The sequence below is a fragment of the Thunnus albacares genome, chromosome 11, assembly GCF_914725855.1.
Source record: "Thunnus albacares chromosome 11, fThuAlb1.1, whole genome shotgun sequence".
In the NCBI taxonomy this organism is placed as follows: Eukaryota; Metazoa; Chordata; class Actinopteri; order Scombriformes; family Scombridae; genus Thunnus; species Thunnus albacares.
The window spans coordinates 11,350,859-11,376,076 of NC_058116.1; the positions used below are offsets into that span (position 1 = coordinate 11,350,859).

The 25,218-nt window shown below is 41.6% G+C and overlaps 3 protein-coding genes across 4 annotated transcripts in view; all 3 read left to right on the plus strand.

The window, feature by feature from the left end:
• The first annotated feature begins 1,134 nt into the window (after positions 1-1,134).
• Positions 1,135-8,072, plus strand: cracdla (cracd like a). The gene is made up of 10 exons (XM_044364804.1): positions 1,135-1,370; positions 2,602-2,661; positions 2,956-3,100; positions 3,222-3,357; positions 3,444-3,605; positions 3,878-4,132; positions 4,222-5,389; positions 5,704-6,698; positions 7,304-7,424; positions 7,526-8,072. Exons 2-10 carry the CDS (start codon positions 2,613-2,615, stop codon positions 7,720-7,722), a joined length of 3,228 nt encoding a protein of 1,075 aa, XP_044220739.1. The 5' UTR covers positions 1,135-1,370; positions 2,602-2,612; the 3' UTR covers positions 7,723-8,072.
• A 2,634-nt stretch (positions 8,073-10,706) lies between these two features.
• On the plus strand, positions 10,707-13,753 carry creg2 (cellular repressor of E1A-stimulated genes 2). The gene is made up of 4 exons (XM_044365118.1): positions 10,707-11,216; positions 12,487-12,656; positions 13,235-13,348; positions 13,465-13,753. Exons 1-4 carry the CDS (start codon positions 10,800-10,802, stop codon positions 13,604-13,606), a joined length of 843 nt encoding a protein of 280 aa, XP_044221053.1. The 5' UTR covers positions 10,707-10,799; the 3' UTR covers positions 13,607-13,753.
• Positions 13,754-14,931: 1,178 nt separating this feature from the next.
• mgat4a (alpha-1,3-mannosyl-glycoprotein 4-beta-N-acetylglucosaminyltransferase A) overlaps positions 14,932-25,218 on the plus strand; it is a 36,787-nt gene continuing 26,500 nt past the window's right edge. The window contains exons 1-2 of one of the 2 annotated variants that reach the window (XM_044365117.1): positions 14,935-15,279; positions 15,535-15,937. In XM_044365117.1, coding sequence (XP_044221052.1) covers positions 15,844-15,937 — 94 coding nt within the window. In that variant the 5' untranslated portion in view covers positions 14,935-15,279; positions 15,535-15,843. Of the gene's footprint in view, positions 15,938-25,218 lie in introns of both variants that reach the window. The other variant, XM_044365116.1, reaches the window with a different exon arrangement.

The following is a 25,218-nucleotide window of genomic DNA, read 5'->3' on the forward strand; positions in this document are numbered from 1 at the left end:
AATGTATTATAATTCTCATAGTTGTAATACATTATAACCATTTTATAATGCATTATAATCATTTTTTTGAAGGAGTCACTTTTGTTGATCAAACATTTACATAAAAGTAAAATATACAGATATTATATACAGTTTTAGATATTATCTATAATTTGAGTCAATATAGTGTTTATAGTGAATTTCTGGGGGAAACACTACATTAGTGAAATGTAATCATCATTCATCATTCAGATGTTCATCATCAAAAAGTTGTGTCAACTTAGAGTACTCAATTCATTGTCTGTTGTGACAAATACATTTTACAATGTTTTGTGTTGTTCTTGCATAGAGTTAATGATATTTTTTGACTTTACTTAAAGCAAACAATGACCACTTAGAGTAACATTATAATGCATTATAACAGTGATTATAATGATTACAATGTATTACAACTCTGAGAATTATAATGTCAGTGAGTGACCAGCAATTATGAAGCTTTATGGTACTTGACCTTATAAGTTATAATGTGTTATCATTATTGTTATAAAGAATTATGAATATTTATGAGTGTTTATAACTATAGTTATACAGTGCTATGAGCAGATTATAACACATTATAATGTTTTTGATCCATTATATACATGGGTGTCATAGAAAGTGTTACCTCTAAACCCTGAACGCACTCACACATACACACAAACACACACACACACACACACACACTCATCTCTCTATAGCTAATGCAGAATGTTGTAAAAGATTTAAATATTTTTGCTTGAAGGTCTGATACATTTGGATTTGAATACTGCATTTTACCTGGGCTGGGAGATTTCCAGGTTAATGTTTTTTAAATATTAACACACATTTACATACACACATAAACTCCCCTCTGTGATCGTCTAGGGGGTTGTAAGCGACCTGGTGTAATGTGTAAACAGTTCCATGAGCCGTAATTCCTGTATGCCTGTCCTCTTTCCAACTGGAGCTTTATTTTTTTCCCTCTACTCTCATTTCTGGGCCTAAAATCAGGTTAGCGTTTTATAAGGAGCTTAGCGCAGAGGGCCACAGTGTGCCACTAATGTAATAGAGTATCTCTCTCTCTCTCTCTCTCTCTCACTCGCTCTCTCTCTCTCATTATATTCTGTCCTCTTTTCTCTTTGTGCATTTGCTTACCCTGTCATGGAGTGACCTTCTCTCTCTCTCTTTCTCTCTCTCTTTTTCTCTTTCTCCCTGCCTGGTTTTCTCTCTCCTTCCACTTCCCTCGCTCCCTTCCTTCTGTATCTCCCCCCCTGTCTGCAGATGTGGACGACGCAAGCCTGAGGTTTTGGACAGTGACAAGACAACTTGGCATAGAGAGGAGGACGAAGAGAAGCAGAGGCCACAGACACTGCGTAAGATCATTCATTTTTTGTGCTGGATGTTGTGTGAATTTTTGTGTTTGACATATTTTCACACTGAGCTGGAGGACTACTTTTCCTTATGAATGTCAGGTGTATTTTGTGCTGCAGTGCGTGACATGGGAAGTTTATGATCAAGCTGTTGTTGTGGATTAGGGTGCGGTGAAATCTTACAAGGATCTCTCTGCAATGTCAATAATCCACGGGATTATCCTCTGTTTCTGTTGGGACTATAGCTCGGCTCGCTGGATGGCAAAACTCTGAGGAACGGCCTGATTCATGAGCACTGTAGTTCAGGGCTGTGGTGGTAATGTCACAAGCAAGAGATTGATTTGTTACAGGGAAAAAGGTTCGAATGTGTAAATCAAATAGGACATATCACATGAAACTTTTCATGGGGCATTTATACGCCCATTCTTACGCCCCTGTCCTTTTCAGCAGATTGTGAGCCATCTATGATATGAGAGGTGCAGCGTGGACTTTGCATGTTTATCCATAAGTTGACACATCTTGTCTTATCAGGCACCCGTGTAGTACAGGATCACGCTTCACGCAACAGTTCCTAGGCTACACAGACAGAATTGTATGATACAGGGAAAATGATGTGGGCATATCTAAAATAGAAAGCCATCCTTGTGCTGGGTAAAAAAAAAAAATTTGTATAACAAATGTGAACAAGCACCCTGCACTGAATCTTGCAGCCAGTAACACATCAACCCAGTCTGGGTGTTTCTCAGGCAAGTGTTGCATAAGCTGTCTGAGAGCTAAGATTTGAGCTTTTGCTTTGTTCACAAAATATAATACATTATCCAGGGTGCAGTGCTTTGAGATATGTATACCCTTCACTCTAGGGAGAGGTGAAATTAGAAATTCTGTAACCTATATGGTGTGTTGTTTTTTTTCTCCTGGAGACACTGTATGTAGTGTCTTTAAAGCCTAACTGCTATAAAGGTTTGTTGTGTTCCTGATAATGCCAATAAACCTTTGAACCTCAAGTCCAAGTGTCACATCTTCAGGGTATTACACCAGTCCATTGTGTGCATATGTGTGCCTGCCAGAGAACAGAGCACGCCACTGGAGCGTTCACACCACGTTAGCCGCCCTCCAGCATGTGACGAGAGCCTTTAAAAACTATACGCCTGAGGCCTGTATAGTCACAATTGCTTTTCATTATCAGGGCGTCTCTTTACACTCCTTCCTGTCATCTGTTCTGCGATTGTTGTAGGGATCAGGCTGATGGATTCTTTCTCTGGAGATACAGAAGAAAACACTGAGGACATTCCAGGTGAGATTATCCATCATGTAGTTGTACGTAAGAGAATTACGGCGAAGGGAAAGCAAGTCTTTGATAAAAATGAGCTATAAAAACAAAGTGCATTGTCAGCATAACATGAAAACACATGACTAGTGCAAGGACCATTTGTTGTCAATGATTGATCATAAACTACAGCAAATACACCTGATGTAACAATTAAATAAAGATCATGAGGGAGTATACAAGATGTAGAGAGATTATATGAGCTCTGCGCATGTGTGAGCCGCTGTGACCTGGATCCATCTCCATGTCGATCTCTGTCAGGGCGTAAAAAGTCTAAGCTGAAGTCTCTGAAATCTCGTCTCTTCGGGAGGAGCAAGAGAGCAGGTGGAGAAGTAAACACCAAACTCAGCCAGTCGGTCAGTGACATCACTGCAGGAAAGGGACTCGGATCAGATGAAGATTTGGCGTGAGTGTCAACATGATAGTAAATCTTGTGCGGTGCATGTTGTTTTTACGGCTCGGTTTCTGTTCTCCTTTCTACTCTATACCTTCACCGCTCCTCTGTTTTTTCTCTGCTGCTACCTCAGATGCTCCCAAGGAATGATGGGATCCCGAGCATTTTCCCATGATAGCATCTTTTTGGCGGATTTGGTCCTGTCAGACGCTGAGCCAGCCAGGGTCTTATCCCAAGAGAACGTTCACAGCAAGATCAAAGCTTTGCAGGTAACCCTTTATTCAAGGCTTATTCAAGGCTAGTCTTTATCAGTGTAGCTCTTTTAAAAACACCAGGCTATGCTCTGATATGACAGATAAAGCTTCAGCAGCAGAAGTTGCATTTGGGGCCACCTCCTCTGGTTCTGCCTGTCAGACGTCCAGAGGAGCTCTGCAACCGCTCAGAGGATGACAGTCTTCCTCACAGCCCCACTAAAATCTCGAGATGTGACGTCACAACCCAGGGAGCCCTCAGCAAGGTGATTTATCATCCCTCTCAGGTGATACTGTACATGCTTAGTTATCGGCTTAACTGATCAGTCCGAGGATTTTCAGTTTTTTATGATTAGAGATTAGAATTGAGATTTGGTTTAGTTTAAGGTAGAAGTTAAGGTTGGGCATGTTGGAGAGGATCAGATTAAGTATTAAGGAAATAATACAAGTAATGTCCACCCCATAATTTAAAAAATGAGCCTCTGTATTTGCCCTTTATTTTCAGTACTATAATTTTTTTTTGTGCCTTTCTTCTCAGACCGTCTCCCAGCCATTCTGTCGTCCACTCTCACCCATCCTCAAACCTGCATCCACTAAATCTGTGCCCCCGACTCCATCCAATATCTTTCCTCTTTCTGTCTCTTCCAATCCCTCTCCTTCTGTCGTTGAGCCCCCATCGGACTTCAGTTCTCCAGTCCAGTTTACTCCCTGCCTGGACACGTCTGCTGCACGCCACCGGATGTCTGTTAAGCCCAAGAACCAGAGGGCCAGCACCAAGAAGAGGCTCGCTGCAGTGAGTGACTGCCACCTTATACAGTACACTATTTGTAAAGACACACCTCCTGCACTTCGCTTATCTGCCTTCTGTCTCTTTTTTGGCAGCCTGATTCTCATTTACACATGCTGAACAACATTGACCACCCTGAGCCCATGAAAGAAGAAGAGCAATGGTTTAGTGCTAAAGAGGAGGTGACACTGGAAAAAGAACAAGGGGGGGTCAAAACTCCTATTACATCTCAACGACTTCCTTCAAAATCCCCAGAACTAGTGTCGATCACATCAGAGGCAGCACCCAAATCATCCAGTCTTCCTTTTTCCCAACAGGACCACGTTCTTCCTGGGAGATCGCCCTCTATATCCTCCCAAATACTTAGAGTTAAGCCTCATAGACATGGAAATGTAACGCTGAGTGAACGGCCACACTCATCCTTCATACCGTCAGAGCTAAAGGAAAAGAGAGAGGGCCTGGGGGAGTTTGAAATACAGGTCATGTCCCATGACAAGAGGAATAGTCTAAACAAGGCTGATATAAACTCTAAAGAAGTCTCCTCCAACAAACTCTCCACTAGCTTGGGCTCATTGGTGGCATCCAGGTCTTCCTCTGTTTGCCAGCAGGTTCAAGGTGAACCAGAGAACAATATAGGAATAAAGAGACCCTCTACAGGATCTGGGTCCTTTCATTTCTCCATCACCTCTGCCAAAAACCGAGATGGTGAGAGACCCCGATCAAGCAGTTTTGTGGGAGTGCTGGAGCAGGTTGGGACCTGGCCGAAGACCGTAGAAGGAGCAGAGGATACACCCCCTCTTAGCATGAAGGAAAAAGAGGGACATAAAGACTTACAGCCCACAGGGGGCCCTATTGCTGTGGGAAGACTGAGACAAGAGGGAGCTCTGCACAAAAGCTCAGTTCTTCCATGGGACAGGAGGGACAGTCTGAAAAAAGTAGAACCAGTGACAACATCTAAAAATGTAATCACAGATGCAGGCGCTTCAGAGGCGGAGGAGCTGGAGAGCAGTCAGGAGTTGGTGGAAGAGGCGGTAGAAGCAAAGGAGCAGCAGGGAGAAGAAGGAAAGACAGCGTTTGGTGTTAAACTGCGCTCCACATCTCAGTCTGTGAGATTTCGGTCTGACGCTCCTTCCAACCATCATTTGAAGCCACTGATATGTGAGGAGCAATGTGACAAACAAAAAACACAGGAAATAAGTAATAATGCCAACTACATGTCTAAAAAATTGCCAACATCCACCTCTGGAGACCTCAGGCTGACAGGTGAGTGTCTGAGAATTTCACCTTAAAGCAGATTTTTAATCTTTGGTTCACTTTTTACTTCAAAAAATGCCACTAAGCAAGGCCTGAAATAACAACTCACAGCCATCTTTTCAGTTCCGTATAGGGTTAAAGGATATGATAAGATAAGAATGCTATTTCAGTGAAAAGAGATACATTTCACATAGTAAATAATCACTTTAGAGTGATAAGATTTTTTACTGGTCACAAGGAACCTTTGTACTCATTAAAATACCACCCAGGCTAACTTTAACAGTGCTGCCAAGTGTGTCTAACAGATTTCTGTCATTCCTTAGATCCAACCCAATCTGGCTTCTCCCTTCCAGTCAAGAATAACCCTCCATCTAGCGGTGATCCTCCCACCACACGCAAAGAAGTCCAAACAACTTCAAAAGAAGTAGAAGCTGCCCTCGCAGCCTCTCAGGAGCCCCAGCCTGCTCCTCAAACGGCCTCATCTGAGGTGTCCTGGATGAGCCTGGCGATGGAAAAGACCAGAAGCCTCCAACAGCTTTTCACTAGTAGATTTCCCAGAGACTTTACAGGCGGGCAGGCAGTGGCTCGACCACAAGTGCAAGTGCAGCCAACAAATCAAACAGAGACATCGACTGGGGAACAAGTAGAGACACAGACTGTAAAATTACAACAAAGTACGACACCTCTGCTGGCTGCAAATCAGCCATTAACTGATACAGTCAAAGCAGAAACAGTTCAAAGTAGAGGCCAATCACTGACTGCCAAATCATCAGTTATGCAAACTGTGCAAGAAAAGATGTCAACAACATCTCCTAGTCAGTCAAACACTTCTAAAGAACCGCAAATGTCAAAACAAGTCAATGAACCCCAATTACACACAAGTACAGCTCAGCCTGTCTCAAACTCTGTGTCTCATTCAGCTGTACAGACAAACCTATGGACAACCCAGTCTCCCTTACGCTCTTCTCCACAAACAGTAACCACATCTCAGTTTGCACAAGCAAGTGCCACTCAGACTCTTGCACAATCTTACCTTTCCTCAGGCCAGCAGCAACCCCCCTGGAGCAATCGGAGTCTCCAACCCCCCAGCCAGCCCAAATCCACAACTTCAGCTGCGACCTCAGTTTCTACCACCTCAACAGCCACAGCTCCGTCTCCACTGTCTGCCTTGGGAAGAGGGGAAAGAGCAGTCACTGTGCTGGAAAAAGAGAGCCCATCCCTGTTAGGGAAGCGGGCAGTTTGGGCTGGGTCAATAAACGAGAAGGCTGCTTTTTTGGAGAAACGGGCAGAGTGGACCAATCTTTCTGGAACCAAGGGGGTTTGTGGTACTTCTTTGTAACTGTCTTTCTGTTACTGTGAATCAATTACAGGATAAGTCTGGTGATGTTCTACATTTTTCTGATCAACAAACCCCATCATTCCTTGTCTGTGATTCTTAATTCTTACTGAAGATGTAAATCTTAAAAATTGGACTAGTTATTTCCTAAAAAGCTGGACACTGTAGATTTTTATGAATGTTACTCAAACAGGAGTACACAGTGTTTTTGTTGGGACTATTTGGTGTGCTGGTGAGTATTTACGATAGCAAGACAGTGTATGAAGGACTTAGTCTAAATAAACTACAGTGCCCATGTTCTTTGTAATGTAGGAACATGTTATGCCAACGCAACAGTGTGGCTCATTTATGTGTTTTTAATAGCTTTTGGACAACAATGGAGGTCTATGGCACAGAGGAATAAGCTATATATATATCAGGCTTTGGCTACACAGGCAATACATGTTAGTAGGATCAATTCATTGTTGTGTTGGTCTCTTCACAGGGTTTGTTGACTGAAATATATAGAATATCAACAAATTTATCTTTTAACTACTAGACTGATAATTTACCTGAACAGATGATCTAACTCTGTCTGTTTTTCTCAGGTTGAAGGGAAGAAAGCTCAAACAGACACACAGACATCAGGTGAATCCCCTGCTTCAGTTAAAACCACACCTCTAAGCAAAGACACAAACCTGGAGGAAAGACAAGGAGTGAACCTTGCAGGTGTGTTGACTCACATGAATTATGAATGAGAACTGTAGAAATGCTGAATTTGTATTCAGTATCTCCATTTGCAGCAACATGACACAAGTGTTTTCTTTCAGAGTCAAGTCCCACCAAAATTCCAGAAAGGCCTCGTGAGGACAAATGGCTGCGGAAAAATGTGGGGTCTTCTTCATCACCCTCGTCGTCACCTACACTGCCATCAGCGTTGCAGTCCATGTCGGAGAGTGGCCAGCCGTCCTGGATGGAACTGGCCAAGAGAAAGTCGATGGCTTGGAGTGATAAGACCATGGACTAAGAAGGAAAACAGACAGATTTAAAGGGTGTGCACACAACACTTTGAACAGCCCTGCAGACAAATACCTTGATGAAGGTTTTTATGTTGTATTTTTAGTGGGACTGTCAGAAAGTGTTGAGTCAACTAATTTAAGAGGATGTAGGGCTGTTGTGTTTGTGTATTGAAGTGTATTGTAAAATGTTATTTTGAGAGACACAGAGAGAGTATATATTGAATAAACACAGTTGATTAAAATTCCTCTCTACCACAACCACTTTAAGATAAAGGGTATTTCTAAATAATGTTTCATGTGATTCAGCATTTCACTGCTAATAATAGCTTAAGTTATATAATAAAGTTTCTAATGTTAAGTTTCTGTGTTGTCAAGTGCCTTAATGTAACAATGGAGATACAATATTTAATGACTCCTTTATTGCCTTAAGTAAATCAGAAATTATTAAAATTCTCCAACTATGGATGAAAGATATGTTTGCTAAAACATATTTTTAACTAGTCCATATGGGGTTATAACAAGTGAATGTGGACACAACAAATATAATTGCATTATTTCCTCTAGAACTTATGTGGAAAGCATTAGTCAACACTGAAGTCGATGCAAGGAAGTCTGAGTCTGTGACTGCAAACCCAAATGTGGCACAAAAGCTTTTTCCTGTGTGGTAAGAGTAAAATATAAATATATCATGGGAATCCATTTACTCACTTATTTGGCCTACAGCCCCACCTGCAGGCCTGTTTTTGACCCTGCCCTGAGCTGCATTATTATCTTGAAGAGGTATCATGACATGTCTTTTTGCTTGAAACTACAATAAAGAAAGGTGTGTTGATAATGAAAATGTTCATAATCTAAAACCTACTAAAGACCCTCCACACCTGTAGCCCACCCACACGGGTGTTCTCACTTATTTGCCTGATTAGAGCAGCTCTCAGGACTTCAAGGGCATGTGCAGAGTGTGATTGATTGACATATCCTGTCTGCTTTATTGCACCTAAGGCACAACAACTTGCACCGTTATCATTCTTATTAGTTTGGTGACCTGGATAATTTCCAGCATAGCCCTGCTGAACTTAATCAGAGGTCAAAGTAGAGGTGCAAGGTTACACTGATTGTTCATGTTCATGCACTATTTTTATTCATTTTAATATTTCATAGTATAGTATTTTAGCTTTTATTTATCTTATTGTGTCCTACCTATTACCACTGTTGGGAGAGCTTAAAGGCCAGGAATTTAATTCCCAGCAATGACTGCCATGCTTATAATTTCTGTGCATTTGATAAATAAAGACCTTGAACCTTGAATCGGCCTGAACAAGTGGAAACGTGTGTGGGTGTGCAGGGCCTTTAAGGTACTTGCTCCAATGCTGCATTTGGATGTGTGGTTTAGTATTCCTGAGTCTTTGTTACACATAGTTAAGCTTTATTTATCCAGGAGGTCTCACTGAAATCAAAATCTCTTTTGCGAGGGAGATTTGAGAACAAGTCAGTCACACAGACAATCCACATACACACACACACACACACACACACACACACACACACACACACACACACACACACACACACACACACATACAGACACACTAATTAAAACAAGACAAAAAACAGAGAAGCAGACTTCCCTAGTTCAAAGAGATTTTCAACCCTATATTCTGTGATCTGGTATCATGATGGTTCACTTTAAACTCCAAAAGGATATTAAAAATCTCTGCGACTTAGATAGCATTGCCTTATAAATAAAGGCCTTCTCTGTCAGTGGTGACCTTGGTTTAGAGCCAGCAGCACGAGCAAACAGCATATCTCTATAATCTAATGTTGATAGTACAATGGACCGAATGTTTTGTACTGTTTTGAAGGGAGAAATAATTCCTGCATAAGATTCCAATTTGAATTTATATGTTTGAGTGTGAGTTTTGCAGGACAATCTGCTGTCTAACCAAACTAAAGTATTTTTAGTGCTGTATTGTATTGATTAGAGTTCGATTGAGGGCATGGATCAGCGAGGGAACATCAAAGGTTCTTACTGCTGTGAAAAGCACAAATAGAAACCACTAAACAGTGTAGTACAAATACAACACCAGCATTAAGTCCAGCTTCAGAACCAGTTGTGGAAGAAGTATAATGTACAGATCCTTCACTGAAGTAAAAACAGCAATTACACCATTTAAAAATACTCTGTTACAGTAGAGGCCCTGACTGAATGTTACTTAAGTGAAAGTACTTAATTATTAATCAGCAAAATGTACACAGATGATGAAAGGATGCATTTTCACACATTTAATTCCAACAAGAAGGGTATGGAAATACATGACTCATTCACTGCATGTAGGTGATTTCTACTTTTGCCCAGGTTTACATTTTATTTCTTACACCATTTAGTTTTCCCACACACACACACACACACACACACACACACACACACACACACACACACACACACACACACACACACACACACACACACACACACACACTGCAGTTTTGGTTCCTGAAATATTTGGAGATACTGTCTTAACATAATTTTGGTCCAATCTTTAGTACGTTCTTGTTTTTTTTTCCTTACAGCTGTCGCCAAGTGCTTGCTCAAGGGGGAATTGTTGGGTCTCTGTAAATTAAAGAGTACAGTCTAGACCTGCTCTATGTGAAAAGTGCACTGAGATGACTTTTTGTTGTGATTTGGCGCTATATAAATAAAATCGAATTGAATTGAATTATTTCTTGAACAATATGCACTGGCAATGAATTCCACCTGGAGCTAATTTCTTCTAAATTAAACAAATGTACGCTTTCCACCACTGTTAAAAACCTACCAAACAACTGAATCGATGCACAAACAGCTGTTTTTGCAAGACTTTTGTAATCAATTGCGGGTTTATCTCTGTATCTGGTTAGTCAGCTGTTAACAGCAGGGTTTTCTGTCACCCTGAAAAAGCCTGTTATAAAATCAATTCCCCTGGCACCTCAGTAGGGGTCGCTGTAGGCCGGCTCTCTATTGCACAATCTTCCAGCGTTATAAAAGCGCATACACGTGAGTTTGTAAACAAGGGAGTGAGTGTATGAAGGCGGCCATTCTCCCAGCTCAATGAGGCCACATTACTTTCCCCTGGCAATATTTGCCAACATCCTGTGCCTCTGTCAAACCTACACCCTGAGGAGCTCGGTGTCCTGGGTCGTCTCCTCCAACGATGTGGTGGAGGACGCGGACCTGTCGGAGGAGGTGGCCCCGGCGTTGCTGGTGGACAGTGCCGGGCTGTGGAAGCAGGCGTATCCGTCCTCCAATGTCCTCGGAGACAGCGTGGAGACTCCTGGAGAACTAGTCAAGCCCGAAAGCGACGATGTGGCGCAGCTTTCCTCTCGCCTGTTTTCATATCGGCTGGAGAAAGTGAAGAAGTCCGCTAGCGGCAGTCCTCCTCCGCACCAGGAGACCGCCAGGACTGCCAGATATATAGCTCACTACAGTGACTGGGGATATCTGGCCACCATTTCCACTCAGGACAAGGTAACACACACAGGGGGGAGTGGTCCTCATTCATATGAAGACAAGATATTTGTAGGAAGAATATATGTTTTCTCTGATTTGGGACATGACCACTGTGTGAGCACAGTGGTTTCAATAGCATGTTTAAAACAGGACTAGCCAAGAAAAAAGCTTCTAAACATGTTTTAGGAGTTATATAAAATCATTTGTTGGAATAGTAAATTGTGCCTGGCATGCTTTTTCAACCAAAAAAGTCCATTCTCAGTGTATGTGCACTGTAAGCTTCAAGTTACCACATCACACTTGTGTAAGTTGTGTAATGGCCCTCATGTCGCTTCAGCAAATAAATATGAAAACAGCTTCTAGTATCGAACTCTGCACATACATCATTCTGCACTGTGAAGCTCAAACCTCCAACTAAAGGAACAAGAAGAGGTACATATTTTTGACTGGAGGGGGACTTTAAAGTATTCTCAAAATAAAGAGGACCTTGGTATAGCTGAAACAGTGCAATTAATCAATTAATTGAAAATGTATTGCCAATTTTGATAATGGATTCATCATTTAAGTCATATTCAAGCAAAAAATGCCCACTCACTGGTTCAATTTTCTTCAAATGAGAACACTGGGGCCATGTCCCCTATATTTATTTCTGAATTTTTTTTTAGCAACCTTGTTTGAGCGTTAGTTCAAAAGTCAAATGATTTCTAAATACTGAGAACATTTAAATATTTTGACAGTGGTGAGAGGTGTGTTGTAGGGATTCATTACCTCCATGTTTATAAAATCCTGACTACAGCTGTCTTCTGTACTATTATAGTAAACTGAACATCTTGAGTTTTGGAGCGAAAAAAAACATTGGCAACATTTATCAATTTTCTGACATTTTACATACAAATTGATGAATCAAGCAAATATTTAGTTGATTAAATCGTTACTAAAAATAATCACTTGTTGCAGCTCTAGACCTCAGTGTGATTGTTGTCAGTGTTTTCAGATGTTGATTAAACTGAACCACAGAAGTAACATGAATACTTGTCCCTAAGAAATGTCAAATTTAAGTACACAGTCTAAAAGATATTGGTAACCACCTTTTTAAAATCATATTTATTATATGTAACTTGTAAACTGTGCCTCAGGTCCATATTCTCCCCACAGAATACTGAGAATATGACCTCTGTTACCTCAGTGATAATTTACAGTTGATTATTGCCGCTGAAATAGACAGGAATCAACATGATTGAATTTACTCTGTAAAAAGATGCGTCTGGTAACATCCAACTTTTTCCAGATCAAAGGTCTCCCCTTTGGGAACATCTTCTCAATCAGTGATGGAACGCTGGACAACAGCACTGGAGTTATCTACTTTTATGTGACTCCAATGGACAACACTGTGGCGGATCTGAAAAGTAACCCATACGCTTCTCTCACATTCTCAGAGGCTGAGGGAGAATTCTGCAGGTAAACCTCAACTTTTAATGGACTCCACAGAATTCAATGACAGATTAATCTGCAACAGTAATTAACTACAAATAATTAACTACATCCTTGGCTTGGTGCGAATCTGCCTGAAGTAAACCCAGAGGCTTCCCTTTGTCTATAGTTGACAGATTAATCTGCCCCAGGGTAAAAATTAGCTGCTGGGCCACATTAATCCCCTGTTCCTCCCACACTCTGTATAATTTGTACAGTATTTCTATGTTAAATAATATCATCTGGCCTGAAGTTTGCTGTGTGGTCATTTGATTAAATGAAAATTAACTGAGAAAATATGCAACATTCAAGCATAAAACTGAAATATTCAAGGTCTTAAAACTAAGGCCACAAGATTAGGTAATAAAGCAGGACCTACGTCAATGCCCTTAGTATGTCAGCAGATATTTTCTGTTTAATTAGCCTGAACCACACAGTAAGTCTGGAGCTTTTGGGGCCTCTAGAGTTCTGTGGCCATGGGGGAAGTTACTGAGATGCTCAAAAAAGATAGACCCTTAATGTGTGTGTGTGTGTTACAATAGTAACATGGTCTTATGTGTCTCAAGGCAAATGGTGTATGATCCAGAGGATCCAAGATGTGCTCGACTCACATTAACAGGCAAGATGGTGGAGGTGGCCCCAGAGGAGCTCATGTTCGCAAAGGAGGCAATGTTCTCAAGGTAGCTTAGTGTATGGAGCATAGTGTGTGAATGCATGCTGGCGTCCCTTCCACCCTGAAAATGAGAGAGAACAATATTTGGTGCAGAATCTCAAATTGTTGCTCTTGTTATTGTAGACATCCTGTGATGGCAAAGTGGCCAGTTGGACACAAGTGGTTCTTCATGAAGCTGGAGTTGATCCAGGTCTGGCTGCAGGACTGGATCGGAGGCACATCACTCATTCCGCTGGAGGACTACTTCAAAGCTACGCCCTTCTGAGAATATCCCAACCCCTGCATCACGTCAGCCTATAGATCATCTCAGCTGTCTACACCACAGACGTCACTGTATATATGGGGAGAGAATTCCCAAAGCAGCAACGTGCAAAGGAAATTAAAAAAACTTTTTCAACTGTTGCTATTTTAATCAGTGATTATCCTTCACATCTACTTTTTCTCTTTTGCCACACAAGTGGGCCTGTCACACAAGATCAACTAAGCATTTTCCTGTTTTTGGTGTGTGAATGTATTTAAAGTCTATAAGCTTGTTAAATTTGATGGTCACAGATATCACATGGCATAGAAAATTCTGTGTCATTTAATGTATTCTTTTTGAACAAAGTATTTTATGGGTTTGCATTACAATGTGTACTGTTTGAAAAATAAATGAATGTTAGCATGCACAATTATTGTGCATACTTTTAAATAAATCATTAATTACTTGTGTTAGTATTTGAAACCTTCAAAGGGATTCTGTGATGTCAGCACTCAGCTCTGGTTTTTCATTTTGAGACAAAAATGGCAGTGAAGATAAAGTTGATCAGTTATAGAGCCCCAGTTAAGTGTGGTTAAAAAATCTAGTACCTGGGGCAACTGATTTGAAATCAGTTTTTATTAGCTAGACTTTATGGTTGACAAAACAATCTCACCTCAATATAGTAGCTGTTCTGGAGCTTTCAATCATATCCCATTACCTTCACTAGCAGACTGAATTTTAGTTGTTCAAATTTCCATTTTTTCTGAGCAATTTAAGAACTTAAACTTGCATGCTCCATCTGTTGATGAAGATTGTGACATGATTGTAATCTCTAGCTACGAAATAGACTACTACTATATTAAATGGCTATTTCTTGATGCTTTATAAATGGCTGGGCCAGTATTCTTGGTATATTAGGGAGTGTGAAGGAGCAGACATGCACTACATGGCCACTAGATGGCGGGCTTTCTATTTGTTGAACAAGGAGTGGTTATCGCAGGGTGGAGAACAAAAGTTGGTCTTTGTCACACTTGAGCCACAGAAAAAAGCTAAGAAGCCTGATAACGACCCATTCATTTGAATCAGGTGTGTTGGAGCAGGGAAACATCTAAAACAAACAGGGCAGAGGTGCCCCAGGACCAGGATTGAAAAACACTGCACTAGACGCCTCTGGTTCAGTTAAATTACAACTGTAACTTCTGCTAAAAAAAAATTAACTAACTAACGTCCTAAATGTCACATTTAAATCTTTACGCAAGTGACGTTGCAATTGATTTAAATGGAAAGAATTCGTTGATGTTTTGAACTGTATACTGCAGTAAACACATAACTGCTTTATTTTGAAAGCTGTCACCGGAAGAGCCGCTCGTACACACGAGCTCAACTGACAGGTGGAAGCCGCCTGCTTAGTTTTCGAAACGGCTTTCTGGCGATAACGGTGCCATGTTAAAAATTTGAAAGTATATTGTAGCCATCAAGTCGTTTAATAACTGAAGTGGACAGCCTCAGAGTGTGTAACCACTCGGCGAAAAACAGCAAAAGAGAGTCCAGTCTCTCTGTTTTTTTTTTATGTTTTGGTAATCTGCGGCAGAGTTTCAATTTAATGTTAGCCTGGCAGCTAACTGGCTAACATAACATATTGTGTCGCAGCCAGCTGGCTAACATGACAAGTAGAACTTTCTGGCTACAGTGAAGAGGTAGGCTCATGTGATGGTTGTTAACAGCACGCTGTCTGGTTTTTTCTGTACTCATCTGTTGCCAGTTGAAGCGGAATCAACGTGATTTAAGGCGTAGCCTGTCCGTCAGAGACCGAGCAGCCTATCCCAGAGGATCAACCGTCACACACTGGAAATGCCTCCTACTTGTAACTTGTAGGCTGTAAAATTAAAATGGATTGTATCGGCAGCTAGCTTGTTCTTTCTTAACCGACCATGTAAACTGTCTCGTCACAGAAGGCGGTCGACTCGTGACTGATCGCTGTAGGACGGTTCAGGAGGAGCCAGTTACAGCCCTCCGAATAACGGAAAGAAAAGACGCACCGAGACCGAGGGGCACCTCCGAGCTCTCCCCTCCTCCGGCCGTGTAAACTGGAGCGCTTTTACCGTTTGACGCCCCCATATGCCTGCGCCTACGCACGTCCCAACACCCTGAAGGCAGGCACAGAGAGAGAGAGAGAGAGAGAGAGAGAGAAGGAGGGAGGGAGGCAGCGGCAGCTCCGGGGTCCCCGACACTCAACCGAGGAGCGGCATCGCTGAAATGAGATGAGGCTCAGAAATGGAACTGTGGCCACTGCGATTATTTTCTTCACGTCTTTCCTCAGCCTGTCCTGGTACACAGCGTGGCAGAATGGCAAAGGTAAGCTGAGCACTTTGGTCATCACGACCACCACACAAATATAAGGTGTGTGGTAAGGCCTGGTTCCCAAACTAGCAGACATGGAGCTGACGTGGGTCCAGCAGCAGCATGTCGTAGGACAGCAGGTGTTGCCGTTCACCTCAGACCCATTGGGTTACTATTTAGCACATCGGTATTAACAGGGAACGTCTAATTCCCTACATGGTCGTGGTGATATGTACATAATACTTAGGGGTACCTGCTGTAATTAGTGGCATTTTAAAATTGGAATTGTTTTTAATTGTCACCATTGCCACTGATGTATGCGTTTTCACAGCTCGACAGTATGGCAGCTATGTAGTCAGTTCTCATCTCTCCTCACAGATCGTTGCTCATTGCCAGGCTGTTCTGTTTCCATCCACCCTCAATCAGTTAGAGATAATTTAGTATGTCCCCGACAGTTTAAAGCGCCAGGCAACACTTTATGATGATCACACCATCCAGTGCCATCCCCCCTCCTGCAGGAACATAGAGGTCTTTCATCTTAACATTAACCATATTTTTGCATTCCTTGTCTGGGCTCAGCCTTTTTACACAAGTATTCCTGTGTTTCAGCAGTATGCAAGGGCTGAGTGCGTACTTGGCTAGGGTTAGCGTAGTCTATGTTGGAAGGTTTGTGGACCTTAGTAACTTGTTATCAGGAGAGTGTAAATAATTGCAGTATTTAGATAAATTCCAAGCCAAGGCTTCATATTGAGATTACAGTGATGCTTATCAGCTTGATGAAATAGTTCTCCTGTACATGTAGTCCAGTCAGGGTCACCACTAAAGGTGGCAGAGACAGGTCTGTGGCTTAATGAAAGTGTGTATGTGATAAGCAAAGGTCAAGTGATGATGATGGCCTTTGTTCTGTCTGCTGCACCTGTTGATACAAAGCAATAGATCTGTAATCAGAACAAGAATACTGCAATCAGACTCTGATTATTCTCACAAATGACAAACATGGTACACTGGTTCTTAGTGTCAATGTATTATTAGCATCTGTACCCTTTTATCTGCACCTCACAGTTGTCCCTACAGTTGAGAAGATTGGCATATGAGCAAATGTAAAATATGTTGTGAAATGCTTTTGCTGCTGCCACTTATCAATGAGAAACATGTGAGAGAATATGTGCGTTTGACATGCAGTTTGGCCTGAGATACTTAAATTTCAGGATTTAGAAAATGCCTTTGTCTTCATATACTAAACGAGACTAGGTCAAAACCTAGTATATGGCTGGACTGTGTATGGTCAGTGTGTGAAATTGTGGCCAGTTTGCTACTGAGATAGTCAGTGGTAGTGTCTATAATGTGAATTCTTGGATATTAAAAGTTTATCTGCAATTTTCTGTAGTGGTCCTAGTAATATTTGCTGGTAAAGTGTACTGAAGTAGCATATCACATGACATGGTCAAGCAACATTTGAGTCAAAAAAAAGTTATAAATGCAGAGGAAGAACTGTACTTTCCACTCATATCTTGGGATGTTTGATTTGAAAGAGAACTTATTTTAATTCTAATTATAACTATTCTAATTATTAGGGCTGTAGTCTCCTGGTCGACTGGTCGATTAGTTGGTCGATATGCTCTCGTCCGACTAAATTCTCATTGGTCGAATAATCTCTGTGTTACATTCATAAGGAGAGAAGTGCTACATCAATAACTTTCCAGGATTAATCCATTATTTCCTGCGGTGGGAGGGACAGACTAACAAATCACATTTTGAACTCGCCCAACCTAATAGAGACTGCTGGGTTTACTGAGTGTTAACTGAACGTACTGAATGTCTACTGAATCAGCGTTTCTCGTGTAATAATATCAACAAACCCCCGCCAGACCAAAAGATATTTTTTTAATGCCAAAAATAACACTAAATATCGGTAGCGTAACTCCGTTGAGGAATAGGGCAGTGCTTAGTATGTTTGTGTAGCGACTGGGAAAGAGCGGCAGGAAAGTGACGGTGAATGCGAGCGAAGCAGAGGAAAAGGTTAGCGGTAAGTTTTCAGTCTGGCAGTAAATGTACAGTACAGACTTAAGTGTAACAGTTAATAAATGCTAAACAGTCAGGTCTGTTGTTTCCCCAAGTGCTGGAAAAGTGAATGGGGTTAGCTCATTAGCCCAAAGTTAGCAACAATAGGTTAGCCTAAAGGCAAAACAGAGAGATGTGAGTTCACTGTGCACTCTGTCCCGTCACATCACCCTCCCCCCCCAACCCACCCACGACTAATCGATTAGTTGAAGATTATGTACGATTTCAGTCGACCAAGATTTTCTTTGGTTGACTACAGCCCTACTAATTATCTGTTAACTCCCCCTGCTCTTTCATCTGTTTCACTCTGAGGATGTCTCTAGTTTTTCACTCTGTATTGAGTATTTTGTCAGAGTGATTGTTATTTGTGGTGCTTTAACTGTGTGTTCTCCCTCTATGCTCTTTTTTTCTGCCTCTTTTCCTGTTGATGATCATGGAGGCTGCACTGGAAATTGTAAATGAAAGTTTTGTCAGCATTTTGGGTACAAATTCAGGAGGCTTATCTCTGCCCAGTTACAGCAGTTACAGTCAAATCACCCGCACCTCCAGAGCAGCCGTCCCATACTAAACTGATATAACAGATACATGACATAAAATATTAAATAAAAAGCTTGCGTTCTGGTATTAGTTAAGTTACAAAATGCAAATGCACCGCGGAGTGTCTCTCCTGCCGGCTGCTGACAGCGCTGCCAGCTGGAGAGTCGATCACACTGGACATTAGAGAAGGAGATGCAGAGACGCTGGCACGCGTCTGTTTAAACAGGAGTTTAGCTGACTTTGTTGCATGTAAGACCGGAGCTGAGAGCATCAGAGCTCGGAGCAGAAATACAGTCACTCTGTGTCGCGCTGTTGTTCACTGCTTGAATCATCTCGGCTAATGAGGAAACTCAAACACTTGGCCGGCCGACCAGTGGTATAACTTCATCAGTCACTCAGTCACTCATGGACAACTGTGGTTATAGGGCTGGTCCGTCGTTGGTCCAGCCAACAACCAACAAAGGATGGTTATCAGGCCATTTTTACAGCAAGCAGTTAGAAAAGCACAGGTGTTACTGATAACATTGACGATGACTCTGTACTGTTCAAGTGTCCCATTGAGCCATGACAGCGTGACAGTCAGCCAGCATGAACAACACCAGGAATATTCCGCCGCCATTCATTTACATATCTGTCAATTTGACTTCAGTGAATAAGGCCTCTGAGCGCCTGTAGAAGCGTAGCGAGCATAACACGCCACAAAAAACTCAAGCAAATACACAACACATTTGCATGCTGTTTATGTGTTGTCACTTTGAGAAGTGTCTTGCTTCTATGTTGTTGACTAACCCTAGCAGGTCCAAATCATGGATGTATAAAGAGAACTGGTTACAGCGTCGGAGGTGGAGCTCTGTTCATTCCTAGGAAAATTGCTTAGTTTCTGGCTAACTTCTGGTTTAGCCCTCTGCTAACTTGAATGGGGATAAAGTAATTGTTGTCGGTCCGAATGGGTTCTGATGCTCAAAAAATGTATCCAATGTTTTATACCTGCTCCTTTTCCCATGACTGTGTGCTGGAAAAATGCTTTTTGGGCCCAAGGTGGACCCAGAAGTTGTAATTCCACTGTTTGGCTACTATGTCAAATTGGCTTCAAGCCTGGCGCACTTCTGGGGGCTTGGTCCAAATACCATTGGAATATGCTCTCACCTGGGCGTTGCCTTTGATGTGATCGGTTGAGTAAGCAGATGGTGATTTCCTGACTGACCGTTCACTTCCTAACTGTGAAGTCTTGAAAAGTGAAGGCATATTCCAGATGAAACTTGTACATTTGGACTGGTAAAGACTGGTCTCTGTTGTTGGAATTTTATTTGCATTTAATTGAAACACCCATACCTTTTGTTGCATCTGCACTTCAATCTTTTAAAATGTTTTCTGTAATGCTAAGTGCTCTGATATGATAGACATGGAAGAAACGCAATTCTAAATCAAGTTTCCTGTAACTTTAATGCAAAGGTACGTTAAACTCCCATCAGTGTACTGCCGTCAAGAATGGGCTTTACCTGCATCAACAACATCACTTTATTCTTGTACTTTTTTGCACTGGCTCCCTGGCTCTAAAAATGGTATAAATGGTTTCTCCTCATAACGCTGCCCAGCATGGGTGTTTTAATGTGTACTTGTTCTCAGACATTGAGTCATTGTGAAAATGAGAAATTTCAAAATCTATTCAAACTGTTGCATACGGAGAACATGGTTGTATTTAGGATTGTGACTGTGTTGTAAGGTTCCATTCTTGTAGGCTAAAGACACAGTTTGTGTTTGTTTTGGGGATAGTGGGCTGGAGAGGTAATCTTGGGCAAAGTTTTTTATTTTTATTTTTTGCTTAAGCCTTTGCTTCCGACAGCTTGTCTTGTTTCTGGTCACTTGACTGCTGTGAATGAGAGCTGTGCCAGTCAGCTGTACAAACACTCCATGTTGAATGACTCTCTAGAATGTGTACTTCCCTGTCAGAGTCTGACCCATTCCCTAGTGAGAGACTCCTATCTGGTATCTCTGGCTGTATCTCAAGTAGACATCAGTAACTGACTATCAAGGTAAATATGAATTATAATGTTAGGCCCTGAGGTAGGGGTGGGGACAAAAATTCCATGAGAAACTTCCTTTTGTGATACGTTTTGGATACACTAGTAACAAGTACCAGTATTTTTCAATGCTTTGGTGCTCTGAATGCATTTCCTAACATTTGTTTTTGTTTTGCAGTGTTGGCACCTGATGACTTGAGAACAAATTACATACATAGAACAGCACAACAAGACGTGTCAGCCACACAAAGCAGTTATCACATGCACACACATACTAGTTAAAACATACAAAAATATTATTAAAATATCAGTAAGAAGAACTTCAGAATCCTTCAGAGGAATAGTGTCTTTACTTCAGTTTGTTTTTCATTCTGGCAGTAAAGTGCATAGTAAGGGAAACCAGGTTTTCCCAGTTCAAAGGTGATATGACATACTTTTTTAAAGCAAACCTGTCATGTTATCTGGTGTTATGGTTGTTCACTTTGAACCTGACAAAGAATGCTCAGTGTCTTGCCACCACAGTAAGGCATTAAAAATGAAAACAACGATATGATTACCGCAATTTTCAAATCGCAGGAGGCACGATATTTGTTAAAGGCAAAATGCGTGTCAAAATACCATTTTAAATATTGTCATCCTGGCCTACACATCATATTCTACGGACTTAAGAAAACATCCCCTCAGAAATCACACCATGATCATTTTAATATGTTTTCAATGGAAATGAGAATAATGTAAAAATGATAATTCAATCTAATAATCGCAAATCATATTGCAATTGCAATATCAGTCAAAATGATCACAATTTGATATTTTGTCAAAATTGTTCAGCCCTACTCCATAATGTAGAATAGATATTATAGTGGATTGTATGTTTTTTCTCCTATTAAAGGAGAAACAAGCTTTGTTCCAAGAATCCAATTACAAGTTTTAGTTTAGTTCTTTAAGAATTGATATGTTGCACATAGTTTTACTTGTGATATGATTATCACATATCATATCATACATAAATATATATAAAGACAGCTCTGAAGTTATTATGTTTTCAGCAGATTTGCTGATAGTTACCAGGCACAAAACACTCTTCCTCTTTGCAAATGTAATTTCCTCCTTGCCTTCCTTGAACCTTCCGTTCCCCTTCCTCAATGTTTCAAGGCTTGGTTTTCTTCCATCATTACATCAGTCCAAACACAATGGGCCATAAACAGCCCAAGTGATCGCAGTGAATGGAGGGAGGGTTGTCTGGTTGTACGTGAGTGTATATATTTAGATTGTCTCCAACGTGAGAGACAATGTGAGAAGTCTGCCAGACAAATCCTAAGTGGCCTGGAAGGAGGAAGAGAGCAGAGAAAGGCCAAATCTTACAAGAGAGAGGATGAGAAGAGGATGAGAAGAGCCGGAAGTGGGCTGAGATTTGTATCATGCTTAGTCACGCGCATGTTCACCTCCCTTTCGCCCAGCCCAGTCATAAACAGGAACCAGCATCTTCATCTGTTTGTGACTAATAACTGAATATAGCATTTTCCGATCAAGCCATGTGAGATAGGCCAATATTATTTGGGTTTTAGGAGCATTCTTTCTCAGTTGGGGTTTTTACCGCAGTTTGCGACACACAGCCTCCTGCCTGTTTACGGTCAGCTCTGTGCGTGGTAAACAAACCAACTAGCCAACGATTTACAAGGCTGGGATAGAGATGCATGACGGGCCGGTTGTGTAACGCACCCTTGTGCAGGCAGAATGACATATGCTGGAGCAGGAAGGCAGACAGAGGAGAGGAATGACAGGAGAGTGGAGGGCTGTTCAGAGAGGGCTGGAAAAACAGAGCGCGCCTTCTTCATGACGGAGACGGAATGGATTGGTTGTTATTATCCTGACTGACAGTGACGACTCGGTGTGATGCAGCGTAGTAAACATCATGGGACAACCTAGGTATTGGATGTGCCTGTAATTATGAATTTATAATATCAGTCATTTCAATATCACTTATAAATATCAGGCAGCCGCTCACTAATGTTTTTCACCTTGCTGGTTTACTTCACTGCCCGCGGAGATCATATGATTCCCATTCCCACTGGAGCAGCGAGAACCCTGAAAACCCCTCTGCAAGTAAACAGGAACATTTGTGGAATATTCATTTTTATTAGCCACCAGTGCAATGCCCATTCAAAACATGCCTGTTTGGAATGGGCAGATTGCTTATGATTTCAAGAGAACCACATGTATATGTATCAACTGACAAACGTATCAATTAAAACGATAAGGATTTAATAAATTAAATGGTTTTAATCCAGGCAGACACTTCACCAGTGCGACTAAACTGAGGTTGAACCGTGGAAGCAGTTTATGGCCTTCCATTGGTTGATTCTGCTGTCATTTAAATGTATCTGTGCTCCTATTGGCTAGTTTTACCGCCTGCGCCTCAGTTTTTTTCTCCTGCGTATACTTGTTCTTCTCTCTTGGGCAGTTTAATTGAGGTGGGGTGCGTGCCTTTGTCCCAGAAGCCCCGCCCTGCTCTGATGTGACAGTGTTTGTATCGAACAGTCCCTGCTGCACTCAAACACAGACCTGAGCAGCTCGCTGTTCACTTGTTTATTCAAAGTTTATTAAACGTGTCACATGTCCAAACAACTTCACACCCGCCAAGTATAAAATCGAGTCAGAGCCCAGAAGCCCCACCCCGCTGTGATGTGACGGTGTTTATATCAAACAGTCTCCGTTGCTCTTAGACACAGAGCTGAGCAACTTGCTGTTTGCTTGTTTATTTAAAATTTATTCATATTAAACGTGTCACGTGTCAAGATCGCACCAAAAAGAGCGTCTATCTCCACAGTTAATCGCCTGTTGAATGTTTGATGGTTGTTTATTTGTTCTTTAGAACGTGTAACCACTGTGAAACAATCAGCATCTCTCAGAACAATCAGCTTTCTCTCTAAGAGAAAACTTTCCACCACTGTCTCTCTGACGCTCGCTTGTGCTCTCAGCATGCTCGCCCCCCCTCTCTCTCTCTCTCTCTGTTTCCCTTGACTTTTTTAAAATGAATCAGGAAACCTACAACAGAGACTAACTTTTGATGTTATCAAATGAAGAGAGATGCTGTTTCCTCCTCTCTCTCACGGCAGGGTGTAAAACTCTGATTTTGACATGCAGTTGCAGAGCCCAGAAGCCCCGCCCCACCGCTGCAGAGCGGAGTGGCTGATTGCTTGTTTAGTCAAAGTTTGAATTTATTAATATTTATTGTGCCCCATGTCCAAATCGCACCAAATTCAACGTGGCACTCCCCTTTTCCCCCAGCAATGCACCCGTCAAGTGTGGAGTCAATCCGATGAACGGTTCAAGAGATTCATGAAGGACACACAGACAGAGATTCATGCTTTAGTAGATGGATGTAAACAGCTTAGTAGGAATATTGTCATTTTCAGAATAAGGGCAAAAGCTGGAATGTTTTGTGCGTGTTAACAAGTTGTTGATTCCCTCCTCATGCTTCTGCTCACATCCTGTAGCCCACACTGCTATTCATTCATTCGTTCATTCATTCATTCATTCATCCATGTTCCTTCTCTGCTTCTGGGCAGAATTCCCAGACATTACACAATTTCTCCTCCATGTCAGGGAAGAAAGACTGCTTGTTGATGAATCTGTGGCATGAGCTTTCTGTATAAACTAGGATGTGTGTGTGTGGACATTGTTTTTTCATGTTGTTATGCATGGTACTGTACACATTTAAAAAGAAAATTACTTGGATTGATTAGATGATTATTCAAAAAGAGTTGCTGGTCATTTTCTGTAGATCAGCTCATTTGTAAATCGGCCAATCGTTACAGCTCTAAAAATAGCTTTTGTAGTAGACTCAGAGCTCTCATTAAAGTATGGATTGGTGACATCCCTGAAAGGGCAATTTCCAAAATAGAGTGATGGCCAAGTGGAGCCAGAGTGGAAGTAAGCGGAGCAGGGTCTTGCTCTCAGCTCAGTGCTGTCAGCTTGCCCTGCCACAAAGAGACACAGCAAGCTGCAGGGGCTCATCATGACTTAGAGCACAGTAGAGGAAGAAGAGTGGGAGGAGGTCAGGAGAAACAGTGAACTCGTGGTGAGGAAGCAAAATTAAGAATCTGGGTTGGAAAGTTGCCAACAGGGCAAATATTAGTCAGGCTTTACTGGTACTACTTTACTTTTTGACCCTACACCCGTTTCACTTATTTGTGAAGTGAAATGTTTTTGTTGTTGGTTGCAAGAAAAAGGACACAGTAGGATAAAGGTGTGATTTTTCTCTCATGCAAAATACAAGGAACTGTCCAGGGAGTATCACCTGCCTACACATGGATTTGCTGGCACTTCCCTTCAGGAAAATACCACCAAAAATCAATACTACTACTCTCTGTCAGTCTGCCTGTTTTTCCTGTGTGAAGTAGGTGCTGCAGGAGTTTTTAACTAGGAATGTTTACTTGTATCACTTAAAGGTGACACGTTGGTAGGATCTTTTCTGTCCAGCGGACATGAATGCCATAGTACAGGGTTCCACATATGATTGTGGTCAAAAAGAAACTTGTATGTGTGTCTGTACAAGTCCATTAATCATGTCATATTTATGTTGGAGCATCTGTGAACTATTAGATCTGCTCCCTGAATGGGTGCAAAACCGACATGTTATTACCATTCCTGTTTTTCTCCTATTAATCTCAA

Excerpts from the sequence above, each read along its gene's own strand:
- cracdla (XM_044364804.1), top strand. The coding sequence starts at position 2,613 with ATGGATTCTTTCTCTGGAGATACAGAAGAAAACACTGAGGACATTCCA. Across the intron at positions 3,358-3,443 it reads GCAAGATCAAAGCTTTGCAG|ATAAAGCTTCAGCAGCAGAA; the intron begins GTAACCCTTTAT and ends CTGATATGACAG. Across the intron at positions 3,606-3,877 it reads CCCAGGGAGCCCTCAGCAAG|ACCGTCTCCCAGCCATTCTG; the intron begins GTGATTTATCAT and ends CTTTCTTCTCAG.
- creg2 (XM_044365118.1), top strand. The coding sequence starts at position 10,800 with ATGAGGCCACATTACTTTCCCCTGGCAATATTTGCCAACATCCTGTGC. Across the intron at positions 12,657-13,234 it reads GCTGAGGGAGAATTCTGCAG|GCAAATGGTGTATGATCCAG; the intron begins GTAAACCTCAAC and ends ATGTGTCTCAAG. Across the intron at positions 13,349-13,464 it reads AAGGAGGCAATGTTCTCAAG|ACATCCTGTGATGGCAAAGT; the intron begins GTAGCTTAGTGT and ends TTGTTATTGTAG.